The following is a 14,399-nucleotide window of genomic DNA, read 5'->3' as shown; positions in this document are numbered from 1 at the left end:
GTTTGTTTGTGTAAAAGTGCTTGGTTTAGAAAACCTTTGCTCCAAAGGAATACGGTGGAATTCAGTTGTGAAAATGTGACCGAACTAACTACCTTTTTGAGAGAGATCGGTGCTGAATCTTGTTGCTGCGCTGTGTCGTGTAATAGTGTCAGCCGTGGCTCAGTGGGTAGCACTCTCACCACCGAGTCAGAAGGTTGTGCGTTCAAGTCCCGCTGCTGATAGTCGATGACCATGCTCCTCCTCACAAGATTGGTGTAGATGATTAAGGCAATTTGAACCGTCATAGCTTATCCGTCTTGCAGAGAAGATTAAGGGCAGAATTTATTAAATTAAGAGGGGTTTTGATAAGAGTAAAGAAGGAGAAACTGTTTCCACTAGCAGGAGGGTCAGTAACCAAAGGACACAGATTTAAGATAATTGGCAAAAGAACCAGATGGGAAGTGGAGCGAGGAATTGTGATCGGGAATGTGCTGCCTGAAAGGGCGGTGGAAGCAGATTAAATAAGGGGAATTGGATAAATACTTGAAAAGGAAAAATTTGCAGGGCTATGGAGAAGGAGTAGGGGGGAGCGGGACTAATTGGATACTTCTACCACAGGCACGATATCCTTTCATTTGAATATGGAGACCAGAACAGTGCACAGTATCCCCGAGTGCGGTCTAAATAAGGTTCGATACAAGTTTAACATACAGGAAACGCTCTCTTTTAACCGGCACCTAAATATCTGGAAATCTCTCTTAACCGGCAAAATTCAGGAGTAGGTTCAGGTAAGTTTTACTATATATTAGTGGCCGTGTAACCGGGGTTCCTGCACCTGTGGCCGTGCAACAGGGCCTCCTGGATCTGTGGCCGTGTAACTGGGACTCCTGCACAAGTGCCGTGTAACCGGGGCTCCTGCACCTGTGGCCGTGTACGGGGCTCTCGTACCTTGGGAAGTATACCTCTCTGTAATCCAGACATTTTGATCTTCCGGCACCACGGCGGTCCTCTCTGGGCCGGATAAAAAAGAGTTTCCTGTAACTTCTCCGCTTTTCAATTCTATCCCTCTAGCCTTTGTCTTGTCTTTTTCTATATCCCTGGTGTCCCTCAACCTGTATCACTAAAAAACAGATTATCCAGTCATTATCACATTGTTGTGTGAGGGAGCTTGCTATGTGGCAAATTGGCTGCGCTGCCGCGTTAACAACTGACTACACATCAAAAAAAAAGTACTTCATTGTCCGTAAAGGGCTTTGGGACATCCGGTGCAGGGTGCTACATAAATATGATAGCAAAATACTGCGGATGCTGGAAATCTGAAAATAGCAACAGAAAACGCTGGAAAAACTCAGCAGGCCCGGTAACATCTGTGGAGAGAGAAATAGTCAACGTTTCAGGTCGAAACCCTTCTCTCAGTTCTGTAGAAGGGTTTTGACCCGAAACGTTGACTCTATTTCTCTCTCCACGGATGTTGCCTGGCCTGCTGTATAAATGTGCCTGGCCCCGCCCCCCGGCGTCATGACGCGGGACGCATGCAGGGGTGGTGACGTCAACGCGTCGCCGCGCGTGCGGGGCGGTTGGCTTTTGGCGGGAAGCGTTAGTCCGGCTTCGAGCGGCGTGGAGCCTGAGGCCCGAGAGAGAGAGAGGCCGAGTGTTAGGGACTGAGAGTGTGAGAGAGTCCGAGGGTGTGACGGGCTGAGGCCCGAGAGCCCGAGGATCAGGCAGTGAGGGTTTGACAGACCGGGGTCTGAGGTGAGAATTTGCGCTGGGCCCTCAGGGGGCCGCATTGCTGACAGGAAAGCGCAGCCCAGCGGCGCCCCGTGTGGGATTTAATGGGGAATTAGCCCCCGGGTCACCATTACACTGAATGAGGGGGAGGGAAACCAGGACAACAAGAACATGGGAGAGAAAGGTGGGGAGGGCATAGGTAGTAAATGAGAGGGGAAATCATGGGTAGAGAGGGGAGAGAGTAAAATGGAAGGGAGGAGTGTGAAATGGAAGGGGAGGTGTAGAAAATGACGGGAGGGTAGAATAGGGATGGGGGAAGTGTAGAAAAAGGTAGCGCAGGGGGTAGAAAATGGGAGGGTAGGAGGGGGACAGGGTAGGAACATGGTTCCTGCCCTGTTATTTATTTCTTGCCTACCTCACCTCTTCCACCCTGTTTCATCTGAACCTGTTCCTCTCCATATTTATTTATCCTATTTCATTTATTTATTCCCCATTGCATATTTCCAACCACTGCCTAAATTATTAATTTCTCCCCCGCCCCACCAACAGATCCAACATTTCAATCCTTACAAATGTCACCAATGACAGACTCCCACATTACAAAGCACCATATTATCCATGAGCGATGCCACGGCAAATCTACCAGTACTGAAAACTACTTATAAACTTGTATTTTCAACACAAACAATCATTGAGAGTATAAAGAAAAATCAGTATAATTAGTGGTATTTTTAATGATATGAGAGCAATCCACAACTGCCATAAACTGGTTTTTATTACGGATCTACGAAGTGACACAGCATTTTTAAAGATGTTTTCATTTCATAGATGTTATAAAAATACAGCTTTGTTGTGAATGAATGAACAGAAGTGACCCAGTTTGCTTGATGCAATATTTTACACTCCATTACCCACATCGTAATGCAGCCCTCAGGAGGCAAACACGTGCGTTGGCCTTGGTGTTCACCGAAGTGAAATATTGCTGGTTCGTTTGTGAAACAGATTGCAAATCACTAAAATGTATAGAGTTGGGATTCTTTTTAAAGGAAACATTTTTAACTTAAAGGGAAATTTTTCCCCTCTCCTCTTGAGCCCTCCATTCCATGGACTGAGATGGATGGAAATGCCTCTCTTGAGCTGGCCGGAGAATAAACTTGAGAGCAGTTGAGGTTGAACTTGCTATCCAGTTCCTCCTACTTGTGGGGAATCTCTTCCTGCCTGCTCCCACCAATGACATGGCTGAGATTAAATTCATAGGTTTACACTCCATTGCGCTTTTGCCTCAACGTGCTGCATTTCACCATCAAAATATGTGACCCTCCACTATACCATTCAAGAATGCAGCCACTCTAGTGTTTTCCTGTACACCACAGTCGATCACAAAACTCCAATCGGTGCTCTTAATTAACTTCCTGACAACTATACACTACCAAACTTAATCCAGTACACCCAGGCTAAATTAACTGTTGTAATCTCTTTAAAAAATAGACCACATGGATAGGACAAAGCAGGACTGCCTTAAATTTCCCACAATTTTGGGGCATAGTATGTCGGGTTTAATCCTTCAAAGGTATAATTTGATTAATGTCTTATACTTCAACTAGGTTTTCTTAAGTATCAGCTATATTCATGTTCTCTGATACTTAACGTAACAACTCTAGTTTCCTTAATTATACACAACGTTCTCTACTTATTTACCTGATACAGCTTATTAAATTATTGATTCCCTGATATGGGTGATAAACTCAGAAGTGACAATTGTTACGTGACAATCCCGTGCCGCACGTCCAGGGAGCGTTCACATAATTTGCTCAACGAGTTGTCTGTAGTGGCCACCTACAAAAAAAACAATTTATTTTTAAAAAGGCCTTGCATTTATATAGCGTCTTCCACGACCACCAGACATCCCAATGGCCAGGACATCGGGGATAACTCCCCTGCTCTTCTTCCAATAGTGCCATGGGATCTTTTACGTCCACCTGAGAGGTTTAACATCTCATCTGAAAGTTGGCACCTGCGACAGTGCAGCACTCTCTCAGTACTGCACTGAAGTTCAGCCTAGATTTTTGTGCTCAAGTCTCTGCAGTGGGACTTGAACCCACAACCTTACATCATTTAAAAATTTGATCAGATCCACAGTCTGTAAACTCAGTTAGCATCAATTCCTTTAATTCAGTTCGACCTCAAAATCTGAGGGAGTCAACATCTTAAATGAACAAATACATGTATAAAAGTTGAGACAGCAGATGCTTAGGACAATCCAGCAGATTACAAGTTATCTTTCTTCACCCAGAGAGTGGTGAACCTGTGGATTCTCTGCCACGGAGGGCGGTGGAGGCCAGTTCATTAAATATATTCAAGGAAGAGTTGGATATATTTCTTGAGGGTAAAGGGATCAAGGGATATGGGGAGAAGGCAGGGACAGGGTACTGAATTTGGATGATCAGCCATGATCTCATTGAATGGCGGAGCAGGCTCGAAGGGCCGAATGGCCTACTCCTGCTCCTATCTTCTATGTTTCTATGTTTCTTTGGCGTGCCTTGTAGACAACCTATATACTGAATGTAACTGAAGAAAAATGAGTTCTTGCAAGATAAATCAAAGATTGGAATATCTGTAACAACGTTACCAATAATGCTAAGGACTACAACAGGTAGAACGGAGCCAGCTGCAGCATCGAAGCTCCACAAATCGAGCAGTTTCTCACAATTAAAAGGGACAGTACATTAAAATCCTGGGATATCCAGTGTGAAAAGTAGAAACGGGACACCCTCCCTCTTCTTATCGTGTCTAAGATAACATACTTTTTCACTGAACTGCTGATCTTTCAGTCTGATGTTTGCTACTTAACCCAGTTTTGTACTGATTTAAAATCTTATTCAGATTTAGGAAAGGCTCCTTCTCAGTCTTGCATTGGTCCTCCTGTTTTGCCACCTTATTTACCAGCTATGGGGAAGTGGGCTCATGTACCCCTACAATGTAATCCATGTCATCGGACTGTTGGTCAGAGTGAAGGCCCGGGCAACAGCTTTGTGGGCTTAGAAAAAGTTGATGTTCAGCTTGATTATATAGTACATTAAATCAATATTATTGTTTCCTTATGGCAAAGCCACAACTACAGGATTTTGCTGGCTAAACCTATTAAAATATTAAAAGCACATACAGATGTGTACTTAACAAATCATTATATCCTGCATAGCAAATGCCCTTAATGGTACAGAAATTGAGCTTTATATAGACAAGCTTCATTAAGTTTTCAAACAGGAATGCCACATGAAAGTTGCAGAATTGGTATATTTCCTGAAACAGAATTTGTTGACAACTTATCACTGACTAAACTACTCACTTCCAAATATTTCACTCGTATCAAACTTCCCCCGATGATTCAGTGGGTTGATGTGCTGTTCGGGGTAGTATAGTGTAGGAAAGTCCACCGTTTGATACCTGGCTCTTAATCTCTACTGGAGCGACAGTGGAGACCCCTGTGCAATTGGCCTCAGCACTCCTGCATACAGAGAGGAGAAATTAGCCAGGGTCCCCCTCTCCTGACTGCTGTGACCTCGACTGGAAAGTACACGTTTAGATGTTAAGTGATGACAGGATTGTGCGCTGCTGTGTTGCCTCCAGTGAGAGAATAGCTTGCTGACACTATCTAATCTCACACGTGAGTGGCTCCTTCAGTGAGATACCGGCAGGCTGCTAGTACCAAATGAAACCATAACCCAACAAGAGTCAGTGCCATCAGGATAGGAGCAGAATAACAACTAGCTGTCAAGATCATCGTGGTCTAACTTTTTATGGGGTTTCTAACAGCAATATTTGTTCGAAAAAGGGGACGTTTTCATCAGATCTGTGATTTCACTGATTGCCAGCTCTGGGGGTGGATGGTCCACAGCACAGCCTGTGGAGGAGCAGTGAATTAACACACCACAATTCCTGAATTTCCTTGTCAGGCTGCGCATGTGCTAAATCCTGAAGTTGCGGTCAGTTTCAAAGGCAAAATGACGGTGATCGCTGCTAGTTTGCCGTCATCAGGACCGCAAGTTCCAGGCTCGTATATTTTTGTTTTGTATTTTGACAATTCTGCATCAATTTGTTGCACTTTCTAGGAAGCCAAGCCCTTGCCAAGGGAATTGTTTTGTGGATAAATTAAATTAGCAAGGGTCAAAATCTAGTGGTAAATTCAAAAACGGAGTAAGTCATACGAGACAGATTTTCTGGTAAGTCGGTGTGAATCCCTTGCCAGAAAATACATCAATTTTCTGTTTATCACTTAGCGGAAATCAATGTTACATTTTAAATTACAGGATCCACAGTTTCTTGTGTTCAATAAAACCCTGGGAACCTTTATGCAAGGATATGTGCTAAAGATGGAAAACCCAGAAGGAACAGATGGCAACATACTATGCGGTAAAAGTTTCTGCACTGTGTGAATTTAATGTCGAGTATTTTGTGTATATGTTATTTAGTACTAATTATTTCTCTTATTAACTGATCTAAGATACGCAGTGCTGGATAATATTTTGGTAAAGTTGTGTTGGTTTTGCTTTCTAAAGTAAATATTTGCAGCTCTACCTGTAAAAGACTCAATTCTTTGAAGGTGTCTGCTTTCCCCCTTGTTAAATATCAGAGATTTGAGCTTAAAACCAAGAGTCCTGGGTCTGTGGTTCTAACTCTGTTTCAGATACTCTGCCAAATCAAAACTAACATTAAAAAATAAATGAAAGAATGAACTTGTGTGAAACACCTCAGGATCTCAAGATGTCCCAAAGCACTTCATTGCAGATTAATTAATTTGGTGGTTCTGTTTTGTAGGCGAACACGGCAATTCATTTATGCACAGCAAAGTCCCACAAACATTAGTGAGGTGAATGACAAGTTAATCTGCTTTTTGATGGTTGGTTGAGGGATAAATGTTGGCCTGGATACCTCCTAGCACTTTTTCAAGAGTGTCATGGGATCTTTTATGGCCACCTGAACAGGCACACAGTGCCTTGATTTAACGTCTGTTCTGAAAGCACCTCCAACAATACATCACTCCTTCAGTACTGCACTGAAGTATCAGCCTACATTATATGTTTAAATCATGGAGTGGGGTTTGTAATGTATGTACCTTTAAGAGAGGAACTATCTTTTACAGCCCCTGTATACTGCAGTACCAGTAGTGACCACACCTGTATATAACACCGTGTAGTAATTTGTACAGTTAGTTCCAGCATACCCTCTGTTCAGTAAACACCTGTTATTACCGTTCTCCTGCAGTCCGTGTGTTATTGATACGCGGACACTACAGTGGCGACGAGCAGGTTCAAACTCACCTGCAGTACTGCATCACCTCACGGGGATCCATCCCTGAAAAGAAGCTTCTTGGAGGTCGAAGCCAGAGCAACGGGCGTCGACCGTGGGCAACCGCCCAGTGATCCATCGGAGTTCAGAGAATCGCAGGGGAAGCTGTGGAGAGCTGGGCTTGGTTCTCCAGTCAAGGTGTTCCAGCAAACCGGGCTGGTAGCAGGTAGTGCGCTGACCCTTCCCGGACTGCGGCAGGCTAGAGCTCGATCGAGCAGCTCTGCAAGGGGGCCGAGCAGCGTCGTCGGGAAGGAAAAGAGAGAGAGAGGGTGGAGCGCACAGGGCGCGGCCGGTGCTCAAGAGCCGGGCAGCGTTAAAGAAAATAAAAAAGGGGGAAGGAAAAGAGACGCGCAGTGGACAGCGTCGAAGAAGAATAAAACTAAGAAAATTAATTAACAAAAGAGACGCGCGGAAAGCTGCGGGGCGCGGCCATTACTATTTAGAACGCTAGGAGCAGCATTGGCAGCAGCGGGGGAAGAAGGAAAAGCGCAGGAGGCGCCATTTTAATCCATTGGGGAAGAAGGAAAAGCGCGGGATGCGCCATTTTAAACCACCCAAGATGCCAAAGAGTGGCAGCATCACTGCTTTCGACAACGAAATAGAAGACTGGACCATGTATGTGGAAAGAATTGAAGTGTACTGCAAGGCAAATGAGGTGGCCGATGAAAAGAAGGCGTCGGTATTATTGAATTTGATGGGCGCGAGAACGTACGGCCTATTGCGGAATTTAATTACCCCAGCTAAACCAATGGAGAAAAGCTTTGAAGAGATTGTCAATATCTTACAGGAACATCTAAACCCTACACCGCTGCTGATAGCAGAAAGATTCAAGTTCCATAAAAGAAACCAGCACAAAGACGAGAGTAATGCTGACTATCTTACGGAACTACGCAAGTTATCAAAACACTGCCAGTTCGGAGCAGGACTGGCAGATACCTTAAGGGATAAGTTTGTCTGCGGGCTCCAGAGTGAAGGAACCCAGAAATGACTACTTTCGGAAAAGGACCTTACGCTAGAAAAGGCTTTCAGTATTGCAGTATCCTACAAAGCAGCAGCACGGGGAGCTGCGGAAATACAACAGAAACCGCAAGAATATAGCACCAATGAAATGGCATATGGAGCAGAAAAGTGCTATCGCTGCAGCAGAACAACCCATGACCAGAAGGATTGCTGGTTTAAGGACAAAGTATGCAGGCAATGTGGAAAAATGGGACACATAGCACGAGTCTGCAGGTCGGGAAAGAAAACCAACACTAAAAGAACTACTAAGGAAAAGTACAAGAAAGTACAAAAGATGACGGACAGTCGTTCAGAAGATCAGAAGAGTGATAATGACTCCGGGAGCAGGAGACTAGGTTGTCTAAAGTTACACAACGTGATCGCAAAGGAGGATCACCGAACCATTTGGGTCACCCTCATGATAGCAGGGTCCCAAGTAAAGATGGAATTGGACACAGGATCAGCCCTAACAGTCATGAATCGACGAGACTACGAGCGGCTATTCTCACACATACCCTTGAAGGACACGTCCATTGTCTTGAAGACATATACGGGGCAAAAAGTCTACCCCAGAGGAAAAATAAGGGTGCCCGTTAAATACAACGGCAAGGAAACACAGAAACTGTATCTATATATACTACAAGATGGAGGACCATCATTATTGGGACGTGAATGGATCCGAAAAATACAATTGGATTGGCATTCCATTCAGGCGCTAACTGTGGCTGACAAAAAGGATGACGACGTCACACCTGGACGACTGTCAAAAATTCTAACTGACGCGAAAGAGGTGTTCCAGCAAGGACTTGGGACTCTAAAAGGCGTAACGGCAATGATAAAAATTGAAGATAACGCAAACCCAAAAATTTTTAAGGCCAGACCGGTACCGTATGCGATCCGCCCAGCTGTCGAAGCAGAGCTGGAGAGTCTGGAGCGTTCGGGTGTGCTGTCCAAGGTGGACTGGAGCGAGTGGGCCACACCCATCGTTCCTGTAATGAAGAAATCATTGAGCAGCACGCCTGGGGAGCCGAAGAAGGTTCGCATCTGTGGGGACTTTAAGGTAACTGTGAACCCAGTCCTTCACACAGTACAATATCCACTTCCGCGGATAGAAGATATTTTCGCCTCACTATCTGGAGGGAAACGCTTTACGAAGATTGATCTGGCCCAAGCGTATCTACAAATGGAGGTAGAAGAAGCATCTAGAAAATACCTCACGATAAACACTCACAAAGGTCTTTACCAGTACAACCGACTGGTATTCGGGGTAGCATCAGCTCCGGCTATTTGGCAGAGGGCGATGGAACAAGTCCTGCAAGGGATCCCAGGGACCCAGTGTTATTTGGACGACATCCTGGTTACGGGCAAAAATGACAGTGAACACCTTGCCAACCTGGAGCAGGTGCTCACTAGATTACAAGAATATGGGCTACGAGCCAACCGCCCCAAATGCGAGTTTTTCAGGAAACAAATCTCGTATTGTGGCCACGTGATTGATGAAGAGGGGTTACATAAGTCCCCAGACAAGATTGAGGCAGTAGTCAAGGCTCCAGCACCGGAAAATGTGTCGCAACTGAGGTCGTTTCTCGGGCTGGTGAACTACTACCATAAGTTCTTGCCAAATTTCTCTACAATTCTGCACCCACTGAACGCCCTGCTGCAAACTGGAGTAGCATGGAAATGGAGTGATGAGTGTAAGCGTGCCTTTCAGAAATGTAAATGCCTAATCACTTCAAAAGAAGTATTGGCCCACTACAATCCAACATAGAAACATAGAAGATAGGAGCAGGAGTAGGCCATTCGGCCCTTCGAGCCTGCTCCGCCATTCAATGAGATCATGGCTGATCATCCAAATTCAGTACCCTGTCCCTGCCTTCTCCCCATATCCCTTGATCCCTTTAGCCTCAAGAAATATATCCAACTCTTTCTTGAATATATTTAATGAACTGGCCTCCACCGCCCTCTGTGGCAGAGAATTCCACAGGTTCACCACTCTCTGGGTGAAGAAATTCCTCCTCATTTCAGTCCTAAATGGCTTACCCCTTATCCTTAGACTATGACCCCTGGTTCTGGAATCCCCGGCCATCAGAAACATCCTTCCTGCATCTAGTCTGTCCAGACCTGACAGAATTTTATAGGTTTCGATGAGATCCCCTCTCAATCTTCTAAACTCCAGTGAGTATAAGCCCAATCGACACAATCTCTCCTCATATGTCATTCGTGCCATCCCAGGTAACAGCCTGGTGAATCTTCGCTGCACTCCCTCCATGGCAAGAACGTCCTTCCTCAGGTAAGGTGACCAAAACTGCACACAATACTCAAGGTGCGGTCTCACCAAGGCCCTGTACAACTGTAGCAAGACATCCTTGCTCCTGTACTCGAACCCTCTTGCTACTGTATCACAGTGAGAGGGGAGAGACACTACAACACAGTGAGAGGACTGAGACTGTATCACAGTGAGAGGGCAGAGACACTGTATCACAGTGAGGTGGCAGAGACACTATTACAGAGAGAGGAGAGAGACACTGTATCACAGTGAGAGGGGAGAGACAGTGTATCACAGTGAGAGGGGAGAGACATTGTATCACAGTGAGAGGGGAGAGACACTGTATCCCAGTGAGGGGGGAGAGACAGTGTATCAGAGTGAGAGGGGAGAGACACTGCATCACAGTGAGAGGGGAGAGACACTGTATCACAGTGAGAGGAGAGAGACACTGTATCACAGTGAGAGGGGAGAGACACTGTATCACAGTGAGAGGGGAGAGACACTGTATCACAGTGAGAGGAGAGACACTGTATCCCAGTGAGAGGGGAGAGACAGTGTATCACAGTGAGAGGGGAGAGACATTGTATCACAGTGAGAGGGGAGAGACATTGTATCTACCGATTCGGTTGGCATGTGATGGGTCTCCCTACGGCATTGGAGCGGTGCTGTCGCACAAATTCCTTGACGGTTCCGAGAGGCCAATAGCCTTTGCGTCATGCTCGTTAACCTCAGCCGAGCGTAACTACGCCCAGATTGACAGGGAGGCCCTCAGCCTGGTGTGGGGGTTGAAGAAGTTCAATCACTATCTGCACGGGCAGAAATTCACCTTACTGACTGATCACCAGCCTCTTGTCTCCATTTTTAACCCAAAGAAGGGCGTTCCGGTGATGACGGCGCAACGGCTGCAAAGATGGTCCCTTTTTCTAGGGGCACATCAATACGAAATAGAGTATAAGGGCACGAAACAGCATGGAAACGCTGATGGGCTGTCGCGCCTGCCGCTGCCTATGGTGGAGGAAGCACCTGCAGTGGACCCTGTTGAGATATTCCATTCGACCATAGTCGAATGTCTACCTGTTACAAACTCAAGTATAGAGAAGGAAACCCGAAATGACCCGACACTCTCTCGGGTCTATGATTTGACGGTAAAGGGATGGCCATCATATGGCGACTCACTGTTGCCAGCATTCTCGCCAAGGAGAGAACAGCTGTCAGTGTGCCGGGGGACCTTGATGTGTGGATCCCGAGTGGTAATTCCACCCAAGTTGAGAGATAGAGTGCTCAATGAGCTTCATGAGGGTCATCTGGGAGGGGTAAAAATGAAGAGCCTAGCCAGGGCGTTTGTGTGGTGGCCGGGAATCGATAAAGAAATCGAGGAAATGACCAAGAGATGCACAGGATGCCAGAAAGTCCAAAACGCTCCACCACAGGCCCCGCTACACCCATGGGAGTGGCCCTCATCTCCATGGCAACGGGTACACATTGATTTTGCTGGTCCATTTATGGACTCAATGTTTTTAATCGCCGTGGATGCACATTCGAAATGGCCAGAGGTTATCAAAATGTCCTCCACCACCACGGAGAAAACTATTGCAGTCATACGGACCATCTTCGCCAGGAATGGCTTGCCAGAACAGATTTGCTCCGACAATGGACCACAGTTTGTGTCCGAGGATTGCCGGAGGTTTTTGAGGAATAATGGGGTAAAGCATTACACATCCGCCCCATATCATCCAGCCACAAATGGATTGGCTGAGAGGTTTGTTCAAACCTTTAAAAAAAGCAATAAAGGTGATGTATAACGACAACATACCACTGCAACACAAGGTGGATAATTTCTTGTTTGCTTACCGGAATGCGACACATGCAGTCACCAACCAAGCTCCAGCCATGATGTTCTTTAACCGAAGGTTAAGATGTCGCCTGGATTTGCTCAAACCAAACATAAGACAAGATGTTGAGAATAAGCAATTCCAGCACATCAATGAGAAGCCAACCAGGAGCTTCAAGATAGGGCAACCAGTCTTGGCCCGCGACTACCGAACAGAAAAATGGCAGCCAGGAATGATATGCACACAGCAGGGACAACTAATGTACACAGTGGACGTTGGAGAGAGCATCGTGAGACGCCATGCTGACCAGATTCTAGAGTCACAGGAACAAGCCAAACCCATACCACGAGCAGGTGCACCTGGTAATCAACCCGAAGTACAGATTGCGTCTACCTCAGAATCAGTGGTATTGGAAGCTGACGAACCAACCAATGACAATGAGCCAGAATCGACTCCGCCGCAAGAACAGGATACTCGAGAAAGGCGCTATCCAGTCAGGATCAGGAAGCCTCCTCAAAGACTGAATTTATAAATGATTACTTTCAGCTGATGTATATAGTACAAAGAAAATTGTAATTGTAATTAGTTATTATTTAATTGTTAAATGAATGTTATGTACTGTTTATCTAAAAGGGGAGGAATTGTAATGTATGTACCTTTAAGAGAGGAACTATCTTTCACAGCCCCTGTATACTGCAGTACCAGTAGTGACCACACCTGTATATAACACCGTGTAGTAATTTGTACAGTTAGTTCCAGCATACCCTCTGTTCAGTAAACACCTGTTATTACCGTTCTCCTGCAGTCCGTGTGTTATTGATATGCGGACACTACAGGGTTTGAACCCGCAACCTTCTATCTTAGAGGCCAGAATGCTAAAACTGAGTCAAGCTCTTGTACGGTAATGTTCTGGCTTGATGCTTCCAATAGCAACCTTGTCTGCTGGAAACACATCGTGTGCAGTCGCACATGACAAGGACAGACCATTCAGCCTATTGAAGCTCATCTCTCTAGTATCCTATATTTTCCTTCTTAGCATCCATAGTTTGAACATCCCCAGTGTTTTGTCTTTGCTACCCGATCTAACAGGTTGTCCAAAAATTTTCACTCTCTTCATGATGTCTGTTTTAAATTTATTTTCACTAATTTCCATTTATGTCCCAGGTTCTACTTTTCAGGTACTATTCTGAGTTGACCTTATATATCCCATTTAATATTTTATATACTTTGTTGAAGGCCCCTTATCTATCTTTATTCTAGACTGCAAAGCTTGAGCTGTTCTAATCTTGCCTCAAAGTTTATCCCCATTTTACGTTTGGGAACAACCTTGTTGGCCTTCTTTGCACCCTCCCTAATTTGCAACTTCAAAGCGCATTGAGAGTTAATCACATATTTGTGGGACTGGAGTCACATGTAGGTCAGACCAGGTAGCGGTGGCAGGTTCCCTTGCCTGAGGGACATTAATGAATCAGCTGAATTTTTATGACACTCAGGGTCCTTTAAGTCACTGTCTAATACTATCTTGCAAATCAGATTTATTAAATCCAGTTATCCAACTTGTCATGGTGGGATTTGAACTCACGACCTCAGGCGGGACCACGGAGGAAAATGCAGCCCATTGGGTCAAAAGGGAATCTTGTACCACATTCACTAGTTCTCATTCTGTTGTCTCACTTCCATTAAGCCATCTCACTTTATATTGGGTTAATTGAAGTCACACATGTCCAACAAAAAGTTTGAATCGAATGTTTTCTGAGTATGATTCCAGTTTTTCTTATTTGTATTACCTTCAAATCTGGTCCGTGAGTCATAATTTAATGGACATTTTTGTCCTTGATGAGTTTGGGGGACTTGATATGCTGGGGATCAAGCAGATGTTCTTCCTCTTACAATTTACAGACTTTTAAAACCCATGCTTGGGACCACCTAACCTGATTTACCTCACCTTCTCTCCTATCCTTTTTGACCTTGCCTATGTCGTGCACTACAGGAATTGGCCCTTCACCCAGGTTTCTCAGTTTTTAAGAAAGGCAACTAACCGTCCCAAATGGATGCTAGTATCAAGTAAGCTCTTGCTCTCCTGCATCTAGCCAGAGAAAGAAACGAGAAAAACAAACACCTAATGCAGCAAATAGGCAGTGTACTACCAGCCTACCAGCTTAAACATTTGCTTCTTTTGATTCAGCGCTGCAGGCATGATAATAAGTATAGAATATCTTGTATTACTACACAAAGATCTAGGGCGTCCC

General features: G+C 45.2%; 1 protein-coding gene across 1 annotated transcript in view; it reads left to right on the top strand.

The window, feature by feature from the left end:
• Positions 1-1,574: 1,574 nt before the first annotated feature.
• Positions 1,575-14,399, top strand: part of LOC147116737 (telomere repeats-binding bouquet formation protein 1-like) — a 121,673-nt gene continuing 108,848 nt past the window's right edge. Inside the window, exons 1-2 of the mRNA XM_085991861.1 lie at positions 1,575-1,731; positions 6,015-6,117. Coding sequence (XP_085847987.1) covers positions 6,057-6,117 — 61 coding nt within the window. The 5' untranslated portion in view covers positions 1,575-1,731; positions 6,015-6,056. The remainder of the gene's footprint in view (positions 1,732-6,014; positions 6,118-14,399) is intronic.

This window comes from Somniosus microcephalus, chromosome 6 (assembly GCF_052327205.1).
Source record: "Somniosus microcephalus isolate GS21.2 chromosome 6, FLI_Smic_1.0, whole genome shotgun sequence".
NCBI classification, from domain to species: domain Eukaryota; kingdom Metazoa; phylum Chordata; class Chondrichthyes; order Squaliformes; family Somniosidae; genus Somniosus; species Somniosus microcephalus.
This window is presented reverse-complemented; position numbering and strand designations above follow the sequence as displayed.